The sequence below is a fragment of the Oryctolagus cuniculus genome, chromosome 12, assembly GCF_964237555.1.
Source record: "Oryctolagus cuniculus chromosome 12, mOryCun1.1, whole genome shotgun sequence".
NCBI lineage: Eukaryota > Metazoa > Chordata > Mammalia > Lagomorpha > Leporidae > Oryctolagus > Oryctolagus cuniculus.
In genome coordinates, this window is record NC_091443.1 from 74,615,832 (window position 1) to 74,641,776 (window position 25,945).

Below are 25,945 nucleotides of genomic sequence, written 5' to 3' on the forward strand. Positions count from 1 at the left end.
GAGCGCCGCAGGTAGAAGATTAGCCTATTGAGCCATGGCACCAGCCAAGTAAATAAAATTTTTAAAAAATGTATTTGAGAGACAGAGGCAGCTCCCATCCACTGGTTCACTCCCCAAATACCCATGCTGGCTGGGGCTGGGTCCCTGGTGTGGGTGACAGGAGCACAGCTACTTGAGCCATCAGCCCTGCTGCCCAGGGCCTGCGTTGGCAGGACGCTGGAGTCCGGAGCAGAGCGGGGAATCAAACCTCCAGGGACTGCCGTGTGTGCGGGTCGCAGGCTAACATTCACTCCCATTCAAGAGCCCGCATACGTTCCTTGGCTTCCTGTATCTAACATTCAGGATTTTAAACTCTGTTACTTTATTTATTTGGAAAGAGCTCACATCCACTGATTCGTTCCTCAAATGCCCACACAACCAGGGCGGACCCAGGCGAAAGGTGGGAGCCAGGAGCTCCATTCAGATCTCTGCAGAGCCATCATCACTGCCTCCCGGGGTCTGCGTTACAGGCAGCTGGAGCCAGGAGCCAGAGCCGGGCCTAGAACCCAGGCACTCCCATGTGGGAGGCTGGCTTCTTAACTGCTAGGCCAAATGCTGCCCCCAAAAGCCTGCGATGGAATCAAGGGTTGCTTGTGTCTTATGTGTTTCACAGTGTGTGTGTGTGTGTGTGCATAGAAAAAAGAAGCACACCTGTCCAATGTTGAACTAAACATGTATGTGACTGGTGTTTATTCCTATGTCTGTCTCCAGAACCTAGAATGCAGCATTCAGCGTTCAGAAGATGTCAAATGAGGGGCAGCTGTTTGGTGGAGGGGTTAAGACACGGCTGGGGGCGCTCGTGTCCCAGGTCAGAGCCTGGCTCAAGTCCTTCCAATCCCGCTTCCTGCTAATGCACATCCGGGAGGCAGCGAATGGTGGTTCAGATACTTGGGTTCCTGCCACGCACATGGAGACCCAGGTTGAGTTATGGGTTTCTGGCTTAGGCCTGGGCCAGCCCTGGCTGTGCAGGCATTTGGGGGCTAAATAGGCAGGAGTCTCTCCATCTCTCTCTCTCTCGCTCTCTCGCTCTGCCTTTCAAGTAAAGTGAAAAGAAAAAAACAGTGAATGTGTCATTTGCGCAATAACAGTGATTCTCTTCTATAATTAAGACTTAAAACTTCTTTGCCTCTGTGATCTTCCAGGGGAAAAGGAAACGAGCTAGAGTGGAAATATTTTGCTATCACAGAAATTAACTAATCTTCAGCTACTCTTCCAGCCAGAGACATCCAGTGTCCCACAGTGAGCATGATCACCCTACCCGTGGGGAAGGGTCTGTCATTCTGTAGGACAGGCCTGGGTGTTTGGGGCCCCGCGCCTTTCCCTGTAGCCCCTTCCATCCACCCAGACACACACGCACACACACACACACACGCCTGACTGCAAGGCTGCAGAGCTTCTGCTCGTTCTTCTACACCCAGTGAGAGGTCTCCTCCTCCATGCAGCCTGCATGGAGCACAGGAATCACACCCTCCTCTGGGCCACTCCTACCTAGTTCCTTTACTGCATCTCTCTGAATTTCACTCATCTGTGTAGACAGCTACTGTGTGCCTGCCTGGGCCGTGGGCTCTGCTTCCCCCCACCCCTAGCAGCTGGCCCCTGGGTACAAGGTGCTCCCCGGAAGTGCATCCACACGGTCTCACCTCATCACTGCTGAGCTGCTTGGCTCTGCGTAACCTCCGAGCCTTATCCTCTTCGGAGCCCTCGTCACTGTCTGAGGAGCTGAATCGGGCTCGTTTCCCTGCAAGCAAAGGAACTGCAGCTGTGGGACAGACCCTCCACGACCAGGGTGCAGCTACTCTGAATATTGGGACTGCCTCCCGGGCGCTGTTCATGTAAGGCAAGTGCCCAGAGGACTTGGCCTTGAGGGGTTCATTCTCAGAGAGTTCGCCGGCCACTTTTCAGTACCCCAGAAGCACTGTGCACATCCCACAGTTAAGACTGCCGAGTGTGAGCACCGAGTGAATTCGCCCCGTGGGGAGCTGCGGGCCGCACACCCCCTTGGCAGGTGCACCAGTTAGTGCAGCCATCCGCCCGCCCTGACGTGCTGTCTGCGACACTGCTCTCGACAAAACAAGCGGCCTTCGCGCCATCTCGAAGACACAGGAAGACAGGGAGAAAGTGCTCACGGGAGCCCTGGGGGCTAAGTGCCACTTCCACGCCTGACTCACCGTGGGCTGCCCCTGGGCGAGGGCTGTTCAGGGCAGCCAGGCTGGCTGCCTCCTGCTCCTCCTGTTCCTCCTCCCCTTCCTCCTCCTCCTCCTCCTCCTCCTCCTCCTCCTCGTCATCGTCACTGTCGGGATCCTGGTGGGGGGTGCTTGGCACCTGCTGGCGCCGCCTCCCCCTCCCCCGCAGATGGATGCTCTGAGACCCGCGCTGAGTAGAAGCCTGCAGCCGTCTTTCCTCCTTCTGTGGGGACGCAAGTACGCGATTCAACTTCAAACCCGTCTGTGCGTGCCCACCCAAGCCCACCTGCACCCTGCAGCGCACGCACCCTAGAGCAGCTGTGTCCACGTGCAGCTGAGTTACCATGCACAGCGGTTTGAAGGGATGCAGGCAACAGAGGGGTGAAGAGCCCGGTTTCTCCCCGCAGTGGATGGGATCGGGACTGGCACAGGTCTGTCCCCGGCAGCCCTGGGAGCTGCACCGTCCCCTGTGCTGCCACTCACAGCCCAGAGACAGTCTCTGTTCATCTCCACCAAACTCCCCCAGCCCCAGAGTCCTGCCCCAGCCCCTGACCCCAGAGAGCCCCCCACAGCTCCTGACAGCAGGAAGGGGCAGCCTGCTGGGGGCAGGGGTGAGGCTGGGGGGCGGATGCCAGCCACAGGGTAGTCTGCATTGCTGTGCATCTGCCTGTCCTTCTACAGTGAGGTGCACAAGGCTGCACCCGTGTCAGGAAGAGTCAGGAATGCCCTTGGCCTCCAGTGTTAGAATATCTGCTAACAGCTGCGAGTCTGAAAGCACCCATTGTTCTCCAAAATCTCAGAGAACCCACGTTCGCTTTCAGTCTCACCGCAGCCATTGACATTTCTATGAGAAATCAGACAGCGGTAGGAATAAGAAACGGTGTATGAATATTCTGGGGGGAAAAATGGCTCTTGGTATCCAGAAGCCTCGAGAGAAAGCATAGCCAACATATAACATACCTTCATCATGTCTGTGCGCGGGCCCTCAGGATCGCAAGAGGCCATTGGCAGGATCCTAATCTTCTGTGCCTTTGAAATTCTACTAGCCAGTGGCACGGTCATCTTTCTATGGGTGGCACTGTCTATAGAATGAGGCCTGCCAGGGAAGGGACAGCAACGTCTTACTATTCACTGAGAACCTTGGGAGGGGATCAGACCAGCCCCAGGACCACGGCTCCCTAGGGAGCTCCTCCCTTTGCCCCTCATCCCATCCCATCCCATGGCAAGCTGCCTGGGGCGAAGTGGGAGTGCAGGGAGGAAAGGCAGAGGCAAGGTCAAGGGCTGTTACCAAAAATACCCCCAACCACAATCACGGAGAGCAGCACAATGAAGTCTCGGGTCTGTAAGGGTGAGGCACCTGCCAGGAGGCGTAACTTGGGGATTAAAGTTGAGTCCCTCCATCTGGGCAAAACCGGAAGAGAGGTCAAAGCAAGGGGGCCTCCTCGCTGCCCGGGGTCGGCACAGCTGGAACAGGAGTCCTGGTCAGAAAGGCCGCCCCCCTGACGCCAGCGGGTCCACCGGGGCAAAGGGCAGGAGCCTGGAAGAGCGCCTCTGGGCAGAGAGCTGGGACGTAGGGGGAGAAGGTGTGCACTGCCGCCAGATGTGAGCCCAGGTGAGCTGTGGGGCACGGGGAGAAACAGGCCCAAGCCAAGGACTGCGGCTCGCGTGGGGCCGTTCAGGAAGAGGGCGCGGAGAGGCGGGACTGGCGCCAGGTCTCGGCGCGCTCGGTGTGCGGCGCGACTTAACACACAGCCCGCGAGGCAGACATTATCGCCGCTCTCTGGGCAAGGAAACGGGAAGTTAGTGAGATGGAGACCTCGCCCCAGCATTGCCCAGGCCGAGAGCGGGCCCTCCCCGGCTCAGGAGGACGGGCAGGACTTAGTACGCTTGGCTTCCCTTGGCCTCCTCTCCGTCTAAGCAGGCGATTAAATGGTTGTGGTATCACAAAGCTGTGCAGCCTTGGCCTCGAGTCTGATGGCAGGAGACTTCGACAGCCCGGGAAAAACCCTTGCATCCTCGTCTTGTAGGTGACTCCTCACCAGCCACACCGTGCCCTTCGGAGGGAAGGGTTCCAGAGGGACCCCCACACGACGCCCGGCACCGGGCACTGGGGCACAGCCTGCAGGGGGCTCGGGTAAGGGGAGCAGCCTGCCACGCCTCTTGCATGCCTACCCTGACACCGTTCTGAGGTCACATGGCTTCCCAGGTCAATTTCACTGAAGGGGCAGGGCAGGTCTGCTAGGCCTCTCGCCAAGTGCAGCGACCAGCGGGGATTAACAGTGCCCAGCCTTTTGAGCGCTGGATCAGCCTCGTGTGAGCTTTGATAGCAAGCACTGGCTCGCTGCGTAGTGGCAGCTGATAGTGGACTTGAAGAAAAGCTCCTATCAGAACCAGACCGTGGTTCTCGCTGAGCGGCACCGGGAGGCTGAGCGAGATGTGCTGGGCCTCTTGGGGTCACACAGCATCTCTCTTGGGGCGCTTTCTAACGGCAGTGGGTGCCACGCCGCTGGGCTAGTTACCGGAAGGTGAGCTTGGATTTGAAGATGGCTTGTCCCAGCAGGCCGGTGTCGCCTCTTATGAACAGGTGGTTGTGGTTGTCCTGCAGGAGTTCCTGGTGGATCTCAAACACCTCGTTCCCCAGATGCAGGGACATGCTGGAAACCAGAGAGGAGGGGTCAGGGATTAGGCTGGGTATTTGCTGAATGATTCCGACAGCGCCACTTAAAACAGCATAGGACGGCGGCGTCCCGGCTTCACACTCAACCTACCGGAAGGCTGGATTTGGAAGAGAAACAGAAAAGAGAATTAGAAACAACTGATCTCTTTTCCAAGGAAGAAGTAGTAACGTCCATCCTCTTTCCAGCTTCAAACGTGAGGCTGAGGGACCCGTGCGTGCCCAGAGACCGCGGGACTAGCAGCACAGAAAGCAACTTCTCCATTCTCGGGCTGTAGGACAGCCGCTGTGTCAGGTAGCCAGCCTCGGCGTTCCGCAGCAGGAAGGTGGTCTGGGGGCCATGGCCCACGTCTCCACCAGCGCAGCTGTGTGACCTCAACCTTCTTTATTTCTCTCGGATTTCCTGGGTAATGCCGGGTGGCCTGCATTCTGTCAATTCTTCCACAAAATATCCCAACACAGGTCGTACCCGGAAGCTATCCTAGACCGCAAGTCCCCCGAGGGGGGTCTGGGGCGTCTGGGGTGGTCTGGGCTCACCTTCCGTCTGACCACTTGACGATGCGAGCGTTGCTCTCTCTGATCTCATTTCCTTCTTCATCCCGGCGGATCCTCCATCGAATGGTATTTTCCACCTGATTCGGGACATGTAGGCATTAGGAACCGATTGAACTGGCTGCTCGTTCTTTTGTACTCCAGTGATGTGTAGTCCCATGCTCGGAATTGACAGGGAACTGTGGAATAAGCTTACCGGAAAATAGCTGGTTTGGCAACACTGAAACCCACCTGCTATATACACCTGGAGAAGCTGGTTAAGCCAACCAGGCATTTTGCTTAAATCTTTCCTGAGCTCCAGTTCAGGGCAGCAGGGGCAGAAGCCAACCATGACGCAGATCCACTAAGGGCTCGGAGGGAGGGAGGACAGACTGGGGTCTACAGGAGACAGACAAAGGTTGAGATCTTGATCTAACGCAGGATCCTTGGAGCACAATGAACCCAGAGAAAGGGAGGCCTAGTGAGACAGGCAATAAATTTTTTTTAATGTTAAAGAATAAACAAATTAACAAATAACAAACTAAAATCTAAGCTCTGTGCTTTGCCCTGTTTTCAAACCCAAATCCACTCTACCCACTTGGGAGGGAACTCCAAGTGATAAAATAGCGTACAAGTTGACCCTGCCCAGTGCTAGCACCGGGGCCCCTGTTAAGGAAGACAGCGCCCCTGCACGACAGCGGTGGTGCTTTGCCACCAGGAGCCTTCTGGAGAGGAGCCAGCCAATGACAAGGTCTCCTTCTGCACCTCAGGGCAATGGGCACAGAGAGCCCAGGACATTTCGATTGTGGGAAGTTGCAAGGATCTAAAACGTGAAAGCAGTCCCACACACTGTGTTTCATTATCATTAATCCTGGAGGAAGTGGTTAAGAGTTTTTAAGAATGTTTATCTTTATGTTGAAATGTGATAACAACAACAACAACAAAAAACGGAGAAAGAGAGAAATGACAATTCCACAGAGCAGGGACGAACAAGCGTGTGGATCTTTTCCCTAAAGATATTCGGGAAGGATGTTTCATTCCTAGTGCCAAAGAGCTGTGTGTTCATTGAACAGGAAACACAAAAGATCATTTTCATAAGCTCAGGTTTCAAGTTGTCATGTGTGTGTTTTACTTCACAGAAGAAAAAAATCTTCAGAAAAAAGGGACTAGATCATGGGGTGGTACCTTTAATTTCAGCCTGATTCTGTCTCCATCGTAAGGCATTTTCTTATCTTCACGTTCATCTTCATAAAACTGAGGGTCGAAAGGTCTGCGGATTGTTTTTGTAATGTCACGTTAGCGACATCGAGTCATGAATGCGATGACCAGTGTACGTTAGCATCGATATGTTTCTGAACCATCATACAAGAAAACAACATCGTGTGAACCTTATTTAAATGAAGATGCAAATGACAGCGCTTTCTTGAAGTTTGTTTTTACAGCGCGCTGCCTGAAATAAAACCCAAAGGGGACTAATAATTCCACGTCTTATTTGAAGAAATGCCTCCTGAAGTGAGGCAACACACGGCCTGCCTTTCCCTATTTTTTAAAGAAAATGGGTCACACTGAACTGCAGGAGAGTCTGCAGGCACGCCCCGGAGTGAATGAAACACATCAGCACTCCTCTGCTGTCCAAAATCATTGTCTTCCCAAATTCACAGGGGCTTCTACAAAGAATATTTATGATTTCTCTAATCAATTTTTCTCACTGTCATTTGTCAATTTTGCAGCTGTGCACTAGTGAAAAATAACTTCACCTGTTGGGATATCTGTTTATTTATAGGCATGTGCCAAAATGCTAGGTAAGTTATTAGCATTAAAAGCCTTGGCCGGTGCCGTGGCTCACTAGGCTAATCCTCCGCCTGCGGCGCCGGCACACCAGGTTCTAGTCCCGGTCAGGGCGCCGGATTCTGTCCTGGTTGCCCCTCTTCCAGGCCAGCTCTCTGCTGTGGCCCGGGAGTGCAGTGGAGGATGGCCAAAGTGCTTGGGCCCTGCACCCCATGGGAGACCAGGATAAGTACCTGGCTCCTGCCATCGGATCAGCGCGGTGCACCGGCCACAGCGCGCCAGCCGCGGCGGCCATTGGAGGGTGAACCAACGGCAAAGGAAGACCTTTCTCTCTCTCTCTCTCTCACTGTCCACTCTGCCTGTCAAAAAAAAAAAAAAAAAAAAGCCTCTTGATGAGGCAGACATCTGCAGTGGTTAAGCTGCAGGTCAGGAGTGCCTGGGTTGGATTTCTGGCTCTGGCACCTGGTTCCAGCTTCCTGCTGGTGTGGCCCTGGAAGAGAGCAGTGACGGCTCAAGGGATTGAGTCCTTGACATCCACGTGGGAGACCTGAATTGTGTCCCTGCCTCCTGGTGTGGCAGCCATGTGGGGAATGAACCAGCAGATGAGACCTCTCTGGTTTGTATGTCTTTCTCTCTCCCTCTCTCTCTCTCTGTCTCTCAAAAAAACTCTCTTACTATCAACTCGTCATTTTTCTACTGCAGCAATCCTAAATTTATTATTTATTACATGAGAAATCTCCCATCTTCATAATTAGTTAACTCATCAAAAATAAGAAACAGTGTTCACATTCTACATAGTTTTATTCGACATCTTGAAAAAAATCCATCAGTCCTCTTACTTGGGATCTATGCTGAGAAACTTGGGTAGTTTCACAAAGTGGAGTTCATTTCCTAAGTCAGAGTTGATATTGGGAATCTCTACTTCTATTCTGGTTTCAGAAGCGGGCTGCTTCCCATGCTGGTCCAGGGCTGCTTGGGGTTCATCCTACAAGAAGAGCAGGAAATGAGAGCTTGCAGGGATGCAGGGATGTTCTAGCTTTACTCCCACCCCAGCAGGTGCAGCTTTGAGAGGAAGTAAAGTTAGACAAGCACGTTCATGGATCAATCTTCTCTCCACACGCGTGAGACAGACCTGTCAGCTTCTGCGCCTTCTTTCTCAGCCTCGAATAATGGGGCTCACTTGCGACCAGCAAGTGTACTCACAACATGTTGTCCTGGCATAGGGAGCTGGCTGTCCTCATCACTCGACGAAGAAATGTCATTTATGTCTCCAAAAAGATCCATGGTCCCACTGTAATCTTCAGTGTTGGCAGGGGAAGGGGGGGAAGAATTCACAGTATTAATTTCTGTAACTCAATTTCTTTGCATAGTTCTTTAACATACTCCCAAGATTCCCAAACCAAACCTCCATCAAACCAACCTCAAGCTAGCTCCTTGAGCCCAGCCACCAGAGGCTTGGCCAGAGTGTCTTGGGAGCAGTTGGCTGGTGCAAGGCAGAGTTGCTGGGAGAGCTGGCATCCGTGATGGTTTCCAGCAACCCCTGCCTCTGGTTCTCATGCCTTTGGGCAGTCTCCTCTAACACAGCTTCACAGTTGGTCCACGTGAGCAGAGGAGTGCAACCTCACTTCCAAGGTGAGGCCAAGAAAGACACTGGCTTTCTGCCTTGCCCTTCCTCTTGTGGGTCACTCGCTCTGGGGGAAGCCAGCTGCTGTGATGTGAGGACACTCAAACGGCCTCTAGGGAGACGCACTTGGTGAGAAACTGAGGCCTTTTCCAACAGCCATGTGAGCCATATTGGAAAGTGATCCTTGGGCCTGAGACAAGCCTTAGGTTGTGTAGTGTTAGCCAACACTTTGTAGCCTTGTGAGAGGCCCTGAGCCAGACCGCCCCACTAAAGCATTCCTGAATTCCTGACCCTCAGAATATGCATTATACATGAAATGTCTGCTGCTTTAAGCTTCTGATCTGGGTGTAACTTGTTACTCAGCAATAGATAACTAACACAGTGACCCAGGAGGCCATCTCTCCCTTCTGTCTTGGCATCTCTGTTCTCCCACATCTCTCTTTCCCCTGGGATCCTGCATGGCCTGCTATGGTCTCTGGATACTCCAATTTACAGATCCACGTTGGCCTACACACCCATTCTCCAGACTAGAATGTCAGCTAGCTGTGGGCAAAATCAGTCTGTACAAACCAGAGTACCCTAAGGGCTTTGGTTATAGCAGGCATAAAGGGAGCTAAACCTCTAGCAGACGTTAAAGACCAGAGACACTCATTAGTCATTCAACCCAGAATAAACAACCAGCACCAGTAATAAGAAAAGTTCAAGGAACTCAACTTACTGTTTTGAATGATGAACTTCTTCAGACTTGCCATTACTAGATATTATTTTAACTTGAATTTTTTTAAAGATGAAGGGTGTTCCAGATTCTCTTTTATTAAAATTATTTTTTTATTTAAAAGGCAGAGTGACACAGAGAGGGAGAGAGACAGAGTGACCTTCCACCCACTGATTCTCTCCCTTGAAGCCTGGAACTCTATCCAGGTCTCCCATGGGATGGCAGAGACCCAAGAACTTAGGCCATCATCTGCTACTTCCCAGGCACATTAGCATAAAGCTGGATGAGATGCGGAGGTGGGAGTTGATCCCAGATACTCTTGTACAGGATGTGGGCGTTCCAAACAGTGTCTTAACCAATGGCACCATAACACCTACCCCTGATTTGTTTCGGTTCATGAATACTTGTGTGGCCCAGGTGCTTCAACTTTCCTAGAGCCATGATCAACTTTCTGCCTCCATATTCATCTTCATAAAGGTATGTGTTTAAATGTGGATGCAATAAAGAGTTTACAGAATTTCCCTTAAACCTTGCCACTGGGGCCAGAGTTATGATGCAGTATGTTATTTGACAGGCAGAGTGGATAATGAGAGAGAGAGACAGAGAGAAAGGTCTTCCTTTTTGCCATTGGTTCACCCTCCAATGGCGGCCGCGGCCGGCGCACCGCACTAATCCGAAGGCAGGAGCCAGGTGCTTCTCCTGGTCTCCCATGCGGGTGCAGGACCCAAGCACTTGGGCCATCCTCCACTGCACTCCCTGGCCTGGAAGAGGGGCAACCGGGACAGAATCCAGCGCCCCAACCGGGACTAGAACCTGGTGTGCCGGCGCCACTGGTGGAGGATTAGCCTAGTGAGCCGCGGCGCCAGCCGCCTGCTCCAACTTTCAATCCAGCTCTCTGCTATTTTGCCTGGGAAGGCAGCAAATGATGGCCCAAGTGCTTGGGCCTCTGTCACACAAGGAGGAGATCCAGATGGCGTTCCTGGATCCTGGCTTCCACCTGGCCCAGCCTCTGCTGTTGTGGCCATTTGGGGAGTGAACTAGCAGATGGAAGATTCTCTTTCTTTGTCTCTTTCTCTCCCTATCACTCTTCCTTTCAAACAAATATATTTATTTTTTAATCTTATTGCAGATTTTTCTCAACCTACATGAAATAGTCCTGTGAAGCAATCTATTCTTCTTTTGACAAACTAAAAATTAAAGGTTGAAGTGATTATTAACATCCCAAGTCACACGGGAAGGGAAGGGGCAGAGATTACCGAGCGTCTACACATCATCACAGCCACACGTGGGGGACTCTCTGAGCTCTCTTTCCTCTCCAGCAGTCCCTCTAAATGACCACTTCAACTATGTAAAGTTAATGCCACTTGTGTTTTATGTAAGCTGCTTAATATTTATGCCTAAATATGCGTGTATACTAATGCCAGCATCCACAAAATAGTAACAGGTAACTTGACAGCTTGTATTACAGGGTAAAATCAAAACCCAAATCTGATACAGCATGTAGGTCACAAAACAATGCTTCAAAAACTTTTAATAATTGAAATCATAAAAAATGTTTCCTGATCATAATGCAATTAATACAGAAACAATATCAGGAAGGTAACTGGAAAACCTCCAAATATACAGGACCTCCATAAAAAATGAAATTAAAAGATGTTATCTGTTTGTAAAAAATGATTTGTGTATTTGAAAGGCAGAGTTACAGAAAGAGGAAGAGAGAGAGAGAGAGAGATTCATTCCATTTACTGGAAGATTTTGGCTGGAGCTGGAGCTGGACGAGGCCAAAGCCAGGAGCCAGAAATTCCATCTGGGTCTCCCATGTGAGTAGGTGGCAGTGGCCCAAGCACTTGGACCACCTTCTGCTGCTTTCCCAGGTGCATTAACAGGGATCTAGATGGCAAGCAGAGCAGCCAGGACTTGAGTCAGTGCTCTGATGTGCGATGCTGTTGTCACAGAAGGCAGCTTAACCCACTGCACCACAACGCTAGCCCCAGACAAGTTACTCTAATTAAAGAAATTTGGAATTTCATTTGTTCATTGATTTGAGAAGATGAGAGAGACAAAGAGAATTTCCATCCACTGGCTCAGTCCCTAAATGCCCACAATAGCCAGAGCTAGCTAGGCTGACCCAGGGAGCAGGGACACAGCCACTTGAGCCATCTTCTTCTGCCTCCCTTGTCCAATTTTAAAATTCATGCATAGTTTTTTCATTATACATGTATTTTCCATGAATGTTTTGAAATCTCCTCTTATGCACAGATTTCAAAAGTTTTTGCACCAAAATAAACTCATTTTTAATACCATTTTCCATGAACTTTTTGGAACATCCTTATTCTTAGAAATTAAACAAAATACTTGTAAATAATCCACAGCTCAAAGAGGAATTTCCAAGGACAATTAGAAAATGTGTTTTTAATGGATAACAAAGTATAGGGGTGGGTATTTGGCCTAGCGGTCGAGATGCCTGTGTCCCATATTGAAGTACCCGGGTTCAATCCTGGGCTTGGGTTCCTGACTCCAGCTAACTGCTAGTGCAGACCTTGGAGGCAGTAGTGATGGCTCAAGTCCTTGGGTTCCTGCCACCCATGAGGGAAACCTGGATTGAGTTTCTAACTTCCAGCTTCAGTCCAGCCCAGTCCAATTGAAGTCAGCAGTTGGGGAATTAACCAGTATTTCTCTCTCGCTCACTCGCTCTCTTGCTCTCTTTCTCTTTTGCTCTCTCTCTCTCCGTGTGTATGTGTCTTTCAAATAATTAAAAATAAATATATGTATATATAACATATCAAAATTTGTAGACTTCTAAAGAAATTTGTAGTCGGCTAGAGAAGTCCCTAGAGGGAAACTAACAGCATTAAATATTTATTTTGGAAAAAGAGAGACATTTCAGGTCAATAATCAAAGTTTCCACCTTAAGAAAACAGAAAATATTGGGGCAAAGGAAACTCACATCTAAAAAGAAGGAAATGATAAAGAGCAAAAAAATTGTTGAGCTCCCGGGGCCAGCATTGTGGTACCGTGTGTTAAGCTGCTGCTTGCAACGCCAGCATCCTCTATCAGAGTGCTGGGGTGAGAAGCAAACATTTGGTTCATTTTCAAAGTAAGACTGCTAGGTTTCATGCACCTGAAAGTTCTTAGGCGAACAGGGTGCTAGTGGCCAAAACAGCAGAAACAAATGCCAGGAAGAATGTAACCCTGTAGTTACTCAGCCAGTGAGGGGTCGGGAGACCCCTGTGTGCTGCGAAGTAAACAGCTGAGTGTGCTGGTCCGCCAGGCCCCAAGTCTTGCGAGATCATTAACCAAGTCTCGCTTTTGCTGCACTTCCTGAAGCCGAGTCCACTTCGAGTGGATGAGTGAGGCTGTCTCACAACCCGAGGGTTCATCCGGGATCTCTGAGAGTCTGGCAGGGGGCAGAGATGAGTCCCCCCAGCTTCATGTGGCCCACTCTGTCCGGGTGCCTGTTTCACTGTGGAAGCCACAGAAAAGCCCGAGACTGTTCTTTGGGTGGCAATGGAGGCGATACAGCAACTGGTGCGTAAGCCAAGGTAGGAAACATTGGACTCCAAGCACTGCCTTGGTGGGTGGATTCCCTCGGAGGTTGGGGGTGTGTGACTGAGACATATCCTAGATACAAAGCGAGTGTGGGGTCCCAGTATGTGGTTTCGCTCTCCTGCGAGGTTAAATGGACGAAGTGGGTCCTGGGGTGTGCAAGAAACTTCCACTATGGGAGACTGAGCGCCCAGGGACACCAATACAGAGACCGTGGGAAATGGGAAATAAGAATGCTAGGCCTAGGGAAGAGAGGCCGAAGAGGCTCCCTCTGCCGTTTCCCCAGACACTCCTTGGCGGAGAATGCTGGGGTCCTGGGGGTACGCTCCTCGGGCCAGGAATGAAGAAAAGAAAAGAAGGGGGGGTGAATTAAGTATTGCTCTTTTATTTGGCTTAAAGACCCAGTTTGTGAACCCTCGGTCTTTTGGCCCAAGTTTGGCTCAGATGAATGGATGTGCCGGGGTAGTTTTATATGCACCTGAGGTGGGAATGAATCTCCCAGCCAAGATTTGATGATGAGATTAGGTTCAGGATTAGGAGCAGACAAGGGGCAATTAAAAGTAAGCAAAAAGGGGTTTACAACCAGTAATAGAGGGAATAAATCGCTTGGAAAAAAAAAAAAAACCTGGACACAGAGGTGCCTTATAGACAGTGGGGGAAGGTAACTAAAGCCCCAGTTTACTAAAGAGGATACTTATATGTTCGTCTTCTAGGCTTAAAGGTTGTTCCTGAGATTTCTAGGGTTTACATGAGAATGCCTTCTTAGTGAAAAAGGTTAAGATACACAGAGAAACTGAAGGCGTGTTAGAGGTTTGTGGAAGTTAAAAGCTGTGTGAAGTCGGGTTGCCTCTTAGAAGTCCGAATAGCAGGAATACCTGTCTGCCTCTTGGTTTCGTGATATTGATATCAGCTAATGCAGCTTTTTTGTTGCTGTAGCTGACCTACGTAAAGGTTCCATGTGTTTTTCTGTCGCCAGTATTGAGCCTGGCCTGGGAAAACTGCGTCTTAAATGGATTGTTGTGGCCAAAGGGTTTAAACCTGTAACAATGCGTTGTCCAGATCTGTGTTGTGCTTACAGCGGTGTGTGGTCATGTAACATGTCAGAGGGAAAATAAAGGGATTAGAAAATAAGTGGCAGGAGGAAGACCGCCTGGGTTCAGGCCATAAACTCTATAGGTAGACTTGATGGAGATGCTTAAGTCGGAAAGACTCATATTAGAACAAATTGTACCTAGATTTGGCCTTGCAGAGAATAGTGATTCACACAACGGGAGTTGTTTTACACCAACGATGCTGAATGGGGTATGGAAAGCCTGGATACTGGGTGGGACCACCACACGCCCTGGCATCCTCCCTCGTCAGCAAAGGTACAAAGGATGAATCAAACCCGTAACCAATCTTGGAAACTAAACTACCTTGGACCGCATGCCTCCCCATAGCACTCCTCGGGACTAGAATGGCTCTGAGAAGGGAGATGGGATTGTCCCTCTGTGAACTGCTGTGAGGGGTCCCTTACTTAGGGAGGACCACAGACCTCCCTGCCATGGAAACCAAAGATCAGTTGCTGAGGAAATCTAAGTCGGGGTTGGCTAGGTTAGGGAAAGAACTGTGGAAGGCAGATGATCAGCCAGGATCTCTTACTCCAGGGTACAGAGGTAGGAATGCCTGGGTAGAATGGCCCAAATCTGGGGCCGGCTCCATGGCACAGTAGATTAATCCTCCGCCTGACGTGCTGGCATCCCATATGGGTGCCAGGTTCTAGTCCTGGCTGCTCCTCTTCCAAACCAGCTCTCTGCTATGACCTGGGAATGCAGTGGAGGATGGCCCAAGTCCTTGGGCCCCTGCACCTACTTGGGAGACCGGGAGGAGGCTCCTGGCTCCTGGCTTCGGATCAGCGCAGCTTCAGCCATTGTAGCCATTTGGGGAGTGAACCAGCGGATGGAAGACCTTTCTCTATCTCTCCCCCCTCACTGTCTGTACCTCTACCTCTCAAATAAATAAATAAATAAATCTTAAAAAAAACAAAAACAAAAAAAAAAAACAGGGGCCGGCACCGTGGCTCACTTGGTTGATCCTCCCCACCTGCAGTGCCGGCATCCCAAATGGGCACCGGGTTCTAGTCCCAGTTGCTCCTCTTCCAGTCCAGCTCTCTGCTGTGGCCCGGGCAGGCAGTGGAGGATGGCCCAAGTGCTTGGGTCCCTGCACCCGCATGAAAGACTGGGAGGAAGCTCCTGGCTCCTGGCTTCGAGTTAGCATAGCGCCAGCTGTGGCAGCCATTTGGGGAGTGAACCAACAGAAGAAAGACCTTTCTCTCTGTCTCTCTTTCTCTAAAAAAAAAAAAAAAAAAAAAAAAAAAAAAAAAAAAGAATGGGTCGAATCTTCAGTACAAGCTGTAGCTCAGGCACAGGGGCGTCCCATTTCCCCTAGGGTGGAATACTGATCCTGATTCATGTCTGCTCTATCCCTGGACAAGGAGACGTGGGCAAACAAGACTTGGAAAAGCCTGTGGTTGCTTCTCCCCACATTGCCAAGGTCAGATTTGAGAGCAATGCCCTCTTTCTCTATAGTGAACATGAACAGGAGACTGAGTAAAATAAACCTGTGGGAGAACTGTGGGCTGCACATACATCTCAGATGTGACTGGTGAGCCTGCCGGGGTTGGTGCCTCAGCCCTCCTTGTACTCGGGGCTGATGTCTGATGGTCTTGTGGAAAGAGAGATCTCCATGTCCTGTTACCAGGACTTGTGCTTTAGTTCAATTGGCCATTGCCTTCACTCCGGCATTCCACAAACTATCCACAGGCAGAGAGAGGGTCACAAAAGGAAAATGAAAATGAGACCAAATTTGTAAAAACAAAAAGAGAAAGGTTTGAGAGAAGTAAACATTTGGTTCACTTTCAAAGTAAGACTGCTAGGTTACATGCACCTGAAAGTTCTTAGGCAAACAGTGTGTTAGTAGCCAAAAACAGCCAAAGCAAATGCCAGGGAGATTGTAACCCTGAAGTTACTCAGCCAGTGAGGAACGAGGGGAGGGACTGTGTGCTAGGAAATAAAATAACTTGCTGTAAACTGGCCCGGGTGTGCTGGCCCGCCAGCCAGGCGCCCAGTCCTGCAAGATTTTTTTTTTTATTTTTTTTTGACAGGCAGAGTGGACAGTGAGAGAGAGAGACAGAGAGAAAGGTCTTCCTTTTCCGTTGGTTCACCCTCCAATGGCCGCCGCGGCCGGCGCGCTGCGGCCGGCGCACCGCGCTGATCCGATGGCAGGAGCCAGGAGCCAGGTGCTTTTCCTGGTCTCCCATGGGGTGCAGGGCCCAAGCACCTGGGCCATCCTCCACTGCACTCCCTGGCCACAGCAGAGGGCTGGCTTGGAAGAGGGGCAACCGGGACAGAATCCGGCGCCCCGACCGGGACTAGAACCCGGTGTGCCGGCGCCGCTAGGCAGAGGATTAGCCTAGTGAGCCGCGGCGCCGGCAAGATTGTTTTTGCTGCAATTTCTGAGTGTAAGTCCATCCTTTGAGTGGACAGGTGAGGCTGTTTCTCACACCAGTTCCAGTCATGGCTACTCTGCTTCCAATTCGGGTTCCTGCTAATGCACCCGGGAAAGCAGTAGAGGATGGCCCGGGTGCTTAGGGTCCTGCCAGCTATGGGGGAGACCCAGATGCAGTTCCAGACTCCTGCCTTTGGCTTAGTGTAACCCTGACTGTTGGGGCCATTTGGGGAGTGAACCAGTGAATGAAAGATCTCTGTCTCTAACTCTACCTTTCAAATCTCTTTTTAAAAATTGATGAAATAGAGAAAATCAGTGAAACCAGAAGTTGGTACTTTGAGAAGATCTTTATGTTATTATTGATAAACCTGTGGCCATACTGAAAAACATGAGAAAACACAAATATCAAATATCAGGAAGAAAACAGGGAATTAGCAGTGCAGAATCCACAAATATTAAAGGAATAATAAGGATATAATGCAAACGACTCAAATCAGATAAATTCAACAGATTAGGGGCTGGCACTGTGGCGAAGTGGATTAACACCCTGGCCTGAAGCGCCGGCATCCCATGAGGGTGCCAGTTCAAGACCTGGCTGCTCCACTTCCGATCCAGTTCTCTGCTATGGCCTGGGAAAGCAGTAGAAGATGGCCCAAGTCCTTGGGCCTCTGCACCCTTGTGGGAGACCTGGAAGAAGCTCCTGGCTCCTGGCTTTGGATCGGCGCAGCTCCGGCCATTGCAGCCAACTGGGGAGTGAACCAGCAGATGGAAGACCTCTCTCTCTGTCTGCCTCTCCTCTCTCTGTGTAACTCTGACTTCCAAATAAATAAATCTTTTTTTAAAAAATTCAACAGATTAAATGGCTCTACTCTTTTGATCACAAACTACTAAAATCCACTCAAGAAGAAATAGATAACCTATCTAACCTATTCTTATAGAGAAGCTGGAAGTACCATTTAAAACCTGCCCAAAGAGAAAAGTCCAGGTCCAGATGGACTCACTGGGCTTTGGTAGCTGGGCGGACGTCACAGGCATGTGGTGCTACCTTTCCTGCAATAAATCCATCAGCCCACAGCCGACTGGTGATGTATTCTGTACAGAACTGCACTGCTCTTTTACCCTTCAGGAAACCTAAAAAATTTGGGGAAAATGTTCTAAAAGTGTCCTAAATTGGTGGCTTACCAAAAAAATGATGTTGGGGCTGACACTATAGCACAGTGGGTTAACACCCTGGCCTAAAATGCTGGCATCCCATGTGGGCACTGTTTCAAGACCTGGCTGCTCCTCTTCCCATCCAGCTCTTTGCTATGGCCTTGGGAAAGCAGTCAAAGATGGCCCAAGTCCTTGTCCCCTGCACCAGCATGGGAGACCCAGAAGAAGCTCCTGGCTCCGGGCTTCAGATCGGTGCAGCTCCGGCTGTTGTGGCCAATTGGGGAGTGAACTATCAAATGGAAGACCTCTCTCTCTCTCTCTTTGCCTCTCTCCTCTCTGTGTAACTCTGACTTTCAAATAAATAAATATTTTTAAAAAAATGATGCATCCCTAAGTAAGCGTTAAGTATCGAAAAGACACTTGTCCTGTGGAATCAGGAGATGAGGCCAAAATGATTGAGTCACTAGAACATGGTAGGCCACCATGGCTGGGGGCTAGTCTCTAGATCACTGTGTGGGAGTCAATAAGGTTACTATGGCAGTAGAGAGGGACGGCCAGGGGCATCAGTTGTTCCGTTCTATAAAGCTCACAGAGGCCGCTGCACTGGGATTGTGCTCGTCTCCCCTTTTTTATCTACCAGGTTGTCACAAAGTCGGACGGGTGGTAGCTCGATTATCCAGGAGGCTCCCTAACATGCCTCTGTTCGGCAGCAGCTGCCAGGGCTGCCTGCTGAAATACACAACGTCGCAGGTGCACAACCTGGAACCAAAATGAAAGGAGTGCTTTACAGCATCTGACGACAGCTGTGCAGGTCCACCGAATGCGCCGAGAGGAGCGTGCCCACAGACGCCTGTTGCGGGTTGCTCATCCAGTTTTTGTGTTGGCACCTTCCACCCGAATGCTTACTATGTCATTGCAACCCATTTGAATTGACATTCTTTTTTTTTTTTTTTTTTTTTTTTTTTAGCTGTCTGCAGAGTTGCAGCTCCTTTTTTGAGCTGTGAGTACTGTAGTCTGCTACAGTAAAACTTTTTAAAAATTAATTTATTTATTTGAAAGGCAGAGTTACAGAGAGGGGGAGAAATAAAGATCTTCTATCTGCTGATTCACTCCATAAGTGGCCACAGTGGCTGGGGCTGGGCCAGGCTGAAGCCAGGAGCCTGGAACTGCATCTGGGTCTCCTACACGAATGGCAGGGGCCCACACACCTGGGCCATCTTCCTCTGTTTTCCCAGGCACATTAGCAGGAAGCCAGATTGGGAGTGGAGCAGCCAGGACTCGAGAACCAGCACTCAAATGGGATGTTGGCATTATAGGTGGCAGCAACTTAACTCACTGGGCCACAATGCCAGCTTACAGCAGAGCCATTTGAGCTGCACATATTTAATGTGTGAAGAGGCCCAGAGCTGGGTAGAGATTCAGTCATCTTATCATTTACATATAGGGAGGCTGAACAAAGGAGCAAATATATTGAGGATAACTGGCCTTTTGAAGAAGAGGCAGTTCAGCAGGATTTTTTTTTTAATATTTATTTATTTGAAAGGCAGAGTTACAGAGAGGCAGAGGCAGAGAGAGAGGTCTTCCATTCGCTGACTCACTCCCCAGATGACTGAAATGGCTGGAGCTGGGCCAATCCAAAGGCTGGGGAGGAACTGGAAGAGCTCCTGGCTGCTGCCCAGGGCTGCACTGGGGAGGCCCCTGGGGTGGGAGCCAGGGCCCAGAGCTTGAGAGCAGGTTCTGTGTAGAGCCAGATGGGTGGTCCAAGTTGGATCTGGGAGGGCAGGGGTACCATAAGTTCCAGGTGGCCGCTCCCTGTAGCTTCTCCAGGGAAACCCAGCGTTTGTCTAAAGACATGTGAAGCCAGGCCGCTGGGAGTTCCCACCGGGACCATGATGACTTGTGCCACCCCTACCCTGCAGCCTGGGTGACCTGAGGCCCTGCCTTCACCCAGGCATACCCTGGCCTGCTTGGTCCTCTTTGGTTTCAGGCAGGTTTGGCCAATCTGAAGCTAGAGCTTCTCCCAGATCTCTTATGCAGGTGCAAGGACCAGAGCACATGGGCCATCTTCTGCTGCTTTCCCAGGCCATAGTAGAGAGCTGGATCTGAAGTGGAACAGCTGGGACTCCATCCGATGCCCATATGGGATGCTGGCATTGCAGGTGGCAGCTTTACCCACTAGGCCACAGTGCTGGCCCCGAGAGAGAGAGAGACAGAGAGAAAGAGAGAGAGATTGCATCCACTGATTCACTCCCTAAATCACTACAACTGGGCCTGGGCCAGGCAGAAGCCAGGAGCCAGGAGCTTCTTGTGGATCTCCCACAATGGTGCAGGGGCCCAAGCACTTGGGCCATCCTCTGATGCTTTCCCAGGCTCACTAGCAGGGAGCTGGATCAGAAGTAGAGCAGCTGGGACTCAAACTGGCTCCTCTATAGGATGCCAGGGCTGCAGCCAACCCTCTGTGCCACAGTGCTGGCTCTTGGCAGGATCTTACTGAGAGCCTGAGCCACTGCCACAAGACACTTTGTCAGGCTTCCTGGGCCTCACCGGGCCCAGATCGATGAGAGATTGCCATTATATGGGCCCAACCTTATGATTTGAGGGCACAGAAAACACCCAGTTTATGATGAGGAGTTTAGCTTGTGTGGTTACTTGATATCCCATGATGAGGTGTTCCAACCCAAACTAGAGATTGTTTCTCTAAAGGGCTTCTAGCAAGGAGAGCGTGAATATGCCCCCAAAGCCCCAGAGGCTGGCGTCCACTTCCCTTATTGATACAGGCCAGAGGGCTCCTCTGGCAGCGGTGTGTCAGCATCGTCGGATCTGCTGGGTTAGACGCAGGTGGAAGAGCTGCCAGCTCTACAGCTTGCACTGACTACAGAGCATTTTCTTACTCTGATCCTCATTCAAACCAGGTGGCATCTACAGCTTACTGAAGATCAAAGCCACAGACTGAAAGGTACATTCTTTGTCTCCTAAATCCAAAAAGTTTGGCCCTACATTCTTCTTGGTAGGTGGCTCAAGGTGCAGCACGTTTTGGAGGTCATACCAGGCATGCTTCAGGCAACTGGTCCTCTGGAAACTCCACGGAGTGGCAAGCCCCTGAATTTTTATAATTTTTTTTCAAGATTTACTTATTTGAAAGTCAGAGACTGAGGGAGAGACAGAGAGAGAGAAATCGTCCATCTGCTGGTTCACTCTCCAGATGGCCACAGGGCTGAGCCAGGCAGAAGGCAGGAGCTTCATCTGCGTCTCCCACATGGGTGGTAGGGGTTCAAACACTTGGGCCATCTTCTGCTTTCTCAAGCAGCCGGGACTCTGCCACTCGGCCTCTCTCCTGGGGTTACAGCAAGCCCATGTCAGTGGCGTACCTCCCATCATCATACCTGTCTGTCTGCTAACGCGCCTCTCAATGCGCTGGTGAAGGGAGCATCTTCTAGGTCCTCTCACGGATGAAGTTGCGGAGGAGCAGGGTGGTGTGCTGCTGCCCCAGCCTCCCTGCCTCCCTCGGCCCTTGGATTCCCTCCTCCACACAGTCAGGAAGCCTTGGCATCTCAGCCTCCTTAAATGTTGGCGACTGCGGAGTCTAAGTGTCGGTGAAGTACACAAGTACACAGCCAGGTTTTTTGTTTTTATTTATTTATTTATTTGAAAGTCAGAGTTAAAGAGACAAGAAGTACAGAGACTGAAATCTTCCATCTGCTGGTTCACTCCCCAAATGGGTGCAATAGCTGGGGCTTGGCCAGGCTGAAGCCAGGAGCCAGGAGCTGCTTCCGGGTCTCCCACGTGGGTGCAGGGGCCCAAGCACTTGAACCATCTTCTGATGCTTTTCCAGGCCATAGCAGAGAGCTGGATCGTAAGTGGAGCAGCTGGGACTCGAACCGGTGCCCATATGGGAAGCCAGCACTGCAGACAGCAGCTTAATCCACAGCGCCACAGTACCAGCCTCAAGTTATCTTTAGTTATATGCTCTCACACATTCATTCACAATATATATCCATAAACTTGATTTTTTAAAAAAAATCTTTATTGATTTATTTACATTTGTTTTGAAAGGCAGAGAGACAGAAACAGATCTTCTACCTGTTGGTTCACTCCCAATCGCCTGCAATAGCCAGAGTGGGCCAAGCTCAAGTTAGGAGCCAGGAACTCTACGTGGGAGGCAAGGACACAAATACTCGAGCTATCATCCACTGCCTCCCAGGGTGCACACTAGCAGGAAACCGGAATTGGAAGTGGAGCTGGAACTTGAACCCACACGCTCTGAGATGGGATGCAGTCCCAAGCAGTGTCTTCACTGCCGTACCAAACGCCCACCCCATGTCAATAAATTAGGTCCGAGCTAGTGTTAAATCCTGTTCTTTATTTCATATTCTTGGAGCCCACTCCCACGCATAACCTCCCAGGCTTTGGCTGATACTTGTTAGCCAAATTTCACAATTCTTTGTGTGTGAGCTGGCTCTTCTTCAGACATTGTGCTGGTATTGCCAGAGCAGGCTGAGATCCTAGTAAAAAGGCAAGCCAGACAGCACCCGGCTGGCCGCGCCTTGTGAAGAGAACCTGCCCCAGGTGGTTATTCCAGTGTTTTCAAGCAAGACCAGACCAGTTTCCTCGGGCCTGGGGAGGCCAGTTGCTGCCCACAGCACGACGGGCAAATTTGAGTTTCTCATCTCACCTGGGGCCAGGTGTTGCTGCCTTAATAAAATGCCACAGACTGTGTGGTTTAAACTGGAGAATCTTCTTTCTCACAGCTCTGGGGTCTGGGAAGTTCAAGATCAAGGTGCTGGCACGGTGTCTCATTCGGAGGCTTCCTTTCTTGGCTTGCAGGCTGCTGATTTCCTGCCATGTATACCCATGGCCTCTTTGTGAGTTGAGAGGGAGAACACAAGCAAGCACAGGTGAACTCAGTTCTCTATTTATTTTAGATTTATTTGAAGGCAGAGTTACAGAGAGGGAGGGGAATAGGGGAGGGGGAGGGGAGAGAGAGAGAGAGAGAGAGAGAGAGAGAGAGAGAGAGAGAATCTTCCATCTGCTGGCTCACTCCCCAAATGGCAGCAGTGGCTAGGGTTGTGCCAGGCCAAAGCCAGGAGCTATGTCCAGGTCTCCCACGTGGGTGCAGGGTCCCAAGCACCTGGATCATCATCCATGTCCCTCCCAGGCATATCAGCAGGGAGCTGGATCAGAAGTGGGGCAGCTGGGACAAGAACCAGAGCCCATATGGGAGGCCAGCATCACAGAGGAGAGTATAACCTACTGTACCACAATGCTGAACCCTGTCTTTTAAAAAAAATTATTTATTTTTATTTATTTATTTAAGAGAAAGAGTGCTCGCATCCATTGGTTTATTTCCTAAATGTCTGCAATGGCTGGGGCTGGGCCAGGCTGAAACTGGATGCCCGGAAGTCAGTCCAGGTCTGCCTTGTGAGTGGCATGAACCCAATTACTTGAGCCATCATCTGCCTTATGCAAAAACAGGAAGCTAGAATTGGGGCCAGAGCTGGGTACGCACCCAGGTACCCCAGTGTGGGACGTGGGCACTTGGCATCTTAATGACCAGGCTAAATACCTGCCCCTCTACCTCTGTAGAAGGGCATTAATGCTATCACAACCCCTGCCCTCACATCTACAAACAAAACCCTGGCCAAGGCCTCGCCTCTAACTGCCATCACACAGGGGGCTGGGGGACACATTCCGTCCATAACATCTGCCTCCTAGTTCCCTTCCCAGTCAGTGCCTTAACTTCCCCACCAGGGCCCCGGAGAGGCTGTGAAGTCCAGGGCTGCTGTAATTCTGCAGCCACACAAAAGTAAACATTGTTGACAATGTTCGGCTCCTCAGCCCTCGGCTGCGGGATGGAGAGCCCCTCAGGGCTGAGAAGAGAGCTCACTGGCTCCGTGTCAGGAGCTGATTTAAGGCTCCACGTTTGTAATTCTCTCTCTATACTTGCTGCCGAGGGCCCCCGAAGTGTGCACCCTACACCACAGTCCTGACCTAACAGACGAAAGCAGCGGCTACCTCAGCCAGCAATCGGATTCGGCCCGATTCGGAACCACATTCCATGGAGAACCAGCTGGGGGTGGGGGTGGGGGTGGGGGCTAGGATCTTCACTCAAACCCAAACCACCCTCTCTGAGTGTGAGGTACTTCAGAAAATTGTTGAATGACTAAATAAAAGTTTATTTTGCTGCTAAGGGGGAAAAAACCCTTTAGACCATATATATTTGATCTCTGAGGAATTGTTTTCTGGGCTACCTACTAGATAGGTTCCAGTCAGGAAAAGAGCAAAGACACCAGTTGTCTGTGCAGAGAATTCAATATATTAAAAACTATGGAGGACAAGTCCCTCTCCCCCCACCCCCCACCCCGGCCTGAGAGGTCACGAAGGAGCAGCATTATTAGCACTGAGAAGCCTACCAGCCAGGAGGACCCCTTGGGGCTGGAATTCATACCTGAGGAGGAGGAGCTGTCCATCTGGCACTGAGGGCTGCGGGGCAGCGCGCGGCCCGGTCACCAAGGGCTGGGGACACAGCAAGCCGCACTGGGCCGTCTGGAGGGAGCTGCCTCTCCTGTGGCCCCTTCTCCACCTGTGGGTCACCAGGAAGCCCCTGGGAAGGTCTGCAGACAGGAAGGAGCAGCCCTTTCTGTGCTCTCCAGGCTCCCTGTCTTTCTTTAGCGCCCCCTAACAGGGCAGCTGGGGAAGCTGAGTTTGTGGAGTCGGCCCCACCATCACAAAGCCAGGCATAGAGGGGTGGTCTCAGGTGGGCAGACATTTAGCCTAGCGCGTCAGAAGCCTGCACTGCCTATCAGAGGGCCTGGGGTGAGTCCTGGCTCGGCTCCCAGTTCCAGCTTCCTGCTAATGTGCACCCTGGGAGGACAGCAGTAATGTCTCTAGTCCTTGGGTCCCCGACACCCACCTGAGAGACCTGGCATGGCCCAGTCCTGGTTGTGGTGGCCATTTGGGGATTGAAACAGCAGACAGAAGTGCTTCTTTTAAGTTAAAATAAGTAAATAATAAAGTATCTGCACCCCCTTCTAGCTTTCACAGTGCTTAAAGTTCCTTACTGGTTTGTGTCGTGGCTGCTCCCTTTCTGATCTAGCTCTCTGCTAATGGCCTGGGAAAGTGGTTGAGTCCCTGCCACCCACGTGGGAGACCCAGATGAAGCTCCTGGCTTCGGCCTGGCCCAGCCCTGGCCACTGCGGCCATCTGTGGAGTGAACCAGCAGATGGAAATTTGTATTAATGACCCACTTCTAATAACCAGAATGTGGTGGAAGTGATGCTGTGTACTTTCCACATCAGCTCACAGAGGTGAACTCAGAAACAAGGCCATACAGCTTATAACCTGCGCTCTCTGTCTGCTCACCCGAGGAACCCAGTCCCCACGCTGGAGAAAGCAGGCCCAGCAATCAATCCAATGTGGTGACAATGGGATACTCACCTTGCTTGTAAATAAAAGGGGTGTCAAAATCTTGGTAATCAATACAAATACTGTAACGTAAAATCATGTAAAAATCAAAATTAGTTCCAAAAAGGCCATTACAAACAAAATTTTAAAGACAGAATCCAATCCTGCCCTGGTCTGACTCTGCTCACTGGCCGCAACCTAATACTAGCCCAGGCAGATCCCACCTTTCCTTAGGATTTTGACATTTTGCTCACTGTGATCATTTTGCATTCATTTTGATCATCTGAAACACGGCATTGTGAAATCCTTCATCACGATTATTAGAGTGGGTTGAATTTAGTAACCCAACCAAGTTCGTGTCTCCAGGACTTTGGAATGTGACTATATTTAGAAATAGGGTTTTTGCAGATGTAATTAGACAAGACAGGGTCACACTGGATTCGGCCAACACCTGGTGTTCTCATCACCACAGGGAGGTCTAGAGACACAGAAACCCAGAAAGGCCCTGTGAGTGCCACTGCCACTCTCAGGGACTGCTGGGAGCCAACTGGAAGGCGCGAGCCAGGGCCCTAGGGTGGGAGTGCGGCTCTGCAGTCCACTTGTCCTGAACCTCCAGTCCTAAAACGGCAGAACAACGCAGCGCCGCTGCTGGAAGCCGTGCTCATGGTACTTTCCAGGGCAGCCACAGGAACCTCACACAGTGGCTGCTATTTCTGCCCCTACCCCTTTAAATGCTGCACCTGACAAGGCCTCACTCTGCCTCAGCCTAGTCCCACCTGGGCCGGGGGTTCCTCTGTGGGCGACAG

General features: G+C 50.8%; 1 protein-coding gene across 1 annotated transcript; it reads right to left on the reverse strand.

Moving 5' to 3' along the window:
- Window positions 1-1,971: 1,971 nt before the first annotated feature.
- Window positions 1,972-25,917, reverse strand: LOC103351108 (RNA polymerase-associated protein LEO1). Its single transcript, XM_051822003.2, has 8 exons — window positions 24,184-25,917; window positions 8,419-8,513; window positions 8,055-8,200; window positions 6,613-6,697; window positions 5,434-5,528; window positions 4,742-4,876; window positions 3,183-3,318; window positions 1,972-2,445 (listed from the first exon to the last, which is right to left on the reverse strand). The coding sequence occupies exons 1-8, from the start codon at window positions 24,203-24,205 to the stop codon at window positions 1,972-1,974; spliced, it is 1,188 nt and encodes a 395-aa protein (XP_051677963.2). The 5' UTR covers window positions 24,206-25,917.
- Between the last annotated feature and the right edge of the window lie 28 nt (window positions 25,918-25,945).

What these genes read in the sequence shown, in the direction of transcription:
- LOC103351108 (XM_051822003.2), bottom strand. Translation starts at nt 24,205, where the DNA reads ATGGACAGCTCCTCCTCCTCAG. An exon ending in GGACAGCTCCTCCTCCTCAG is followed by an intron (nt 8,514 to 24,183) that starts GTATGAATTCCA and finishes CCAACACTGAAG; the next exon opens with ATTACAGTGGGACCATGGAT. An exon ending in CGCGCACAGACATGATGAAG is followed by an intron (nt 2,446 to 3,182) that starts GTATGTTATATG and finishes GCGTCCCCACAG; the next exon opens with AAGGAGGAAAGACGGCTGCA.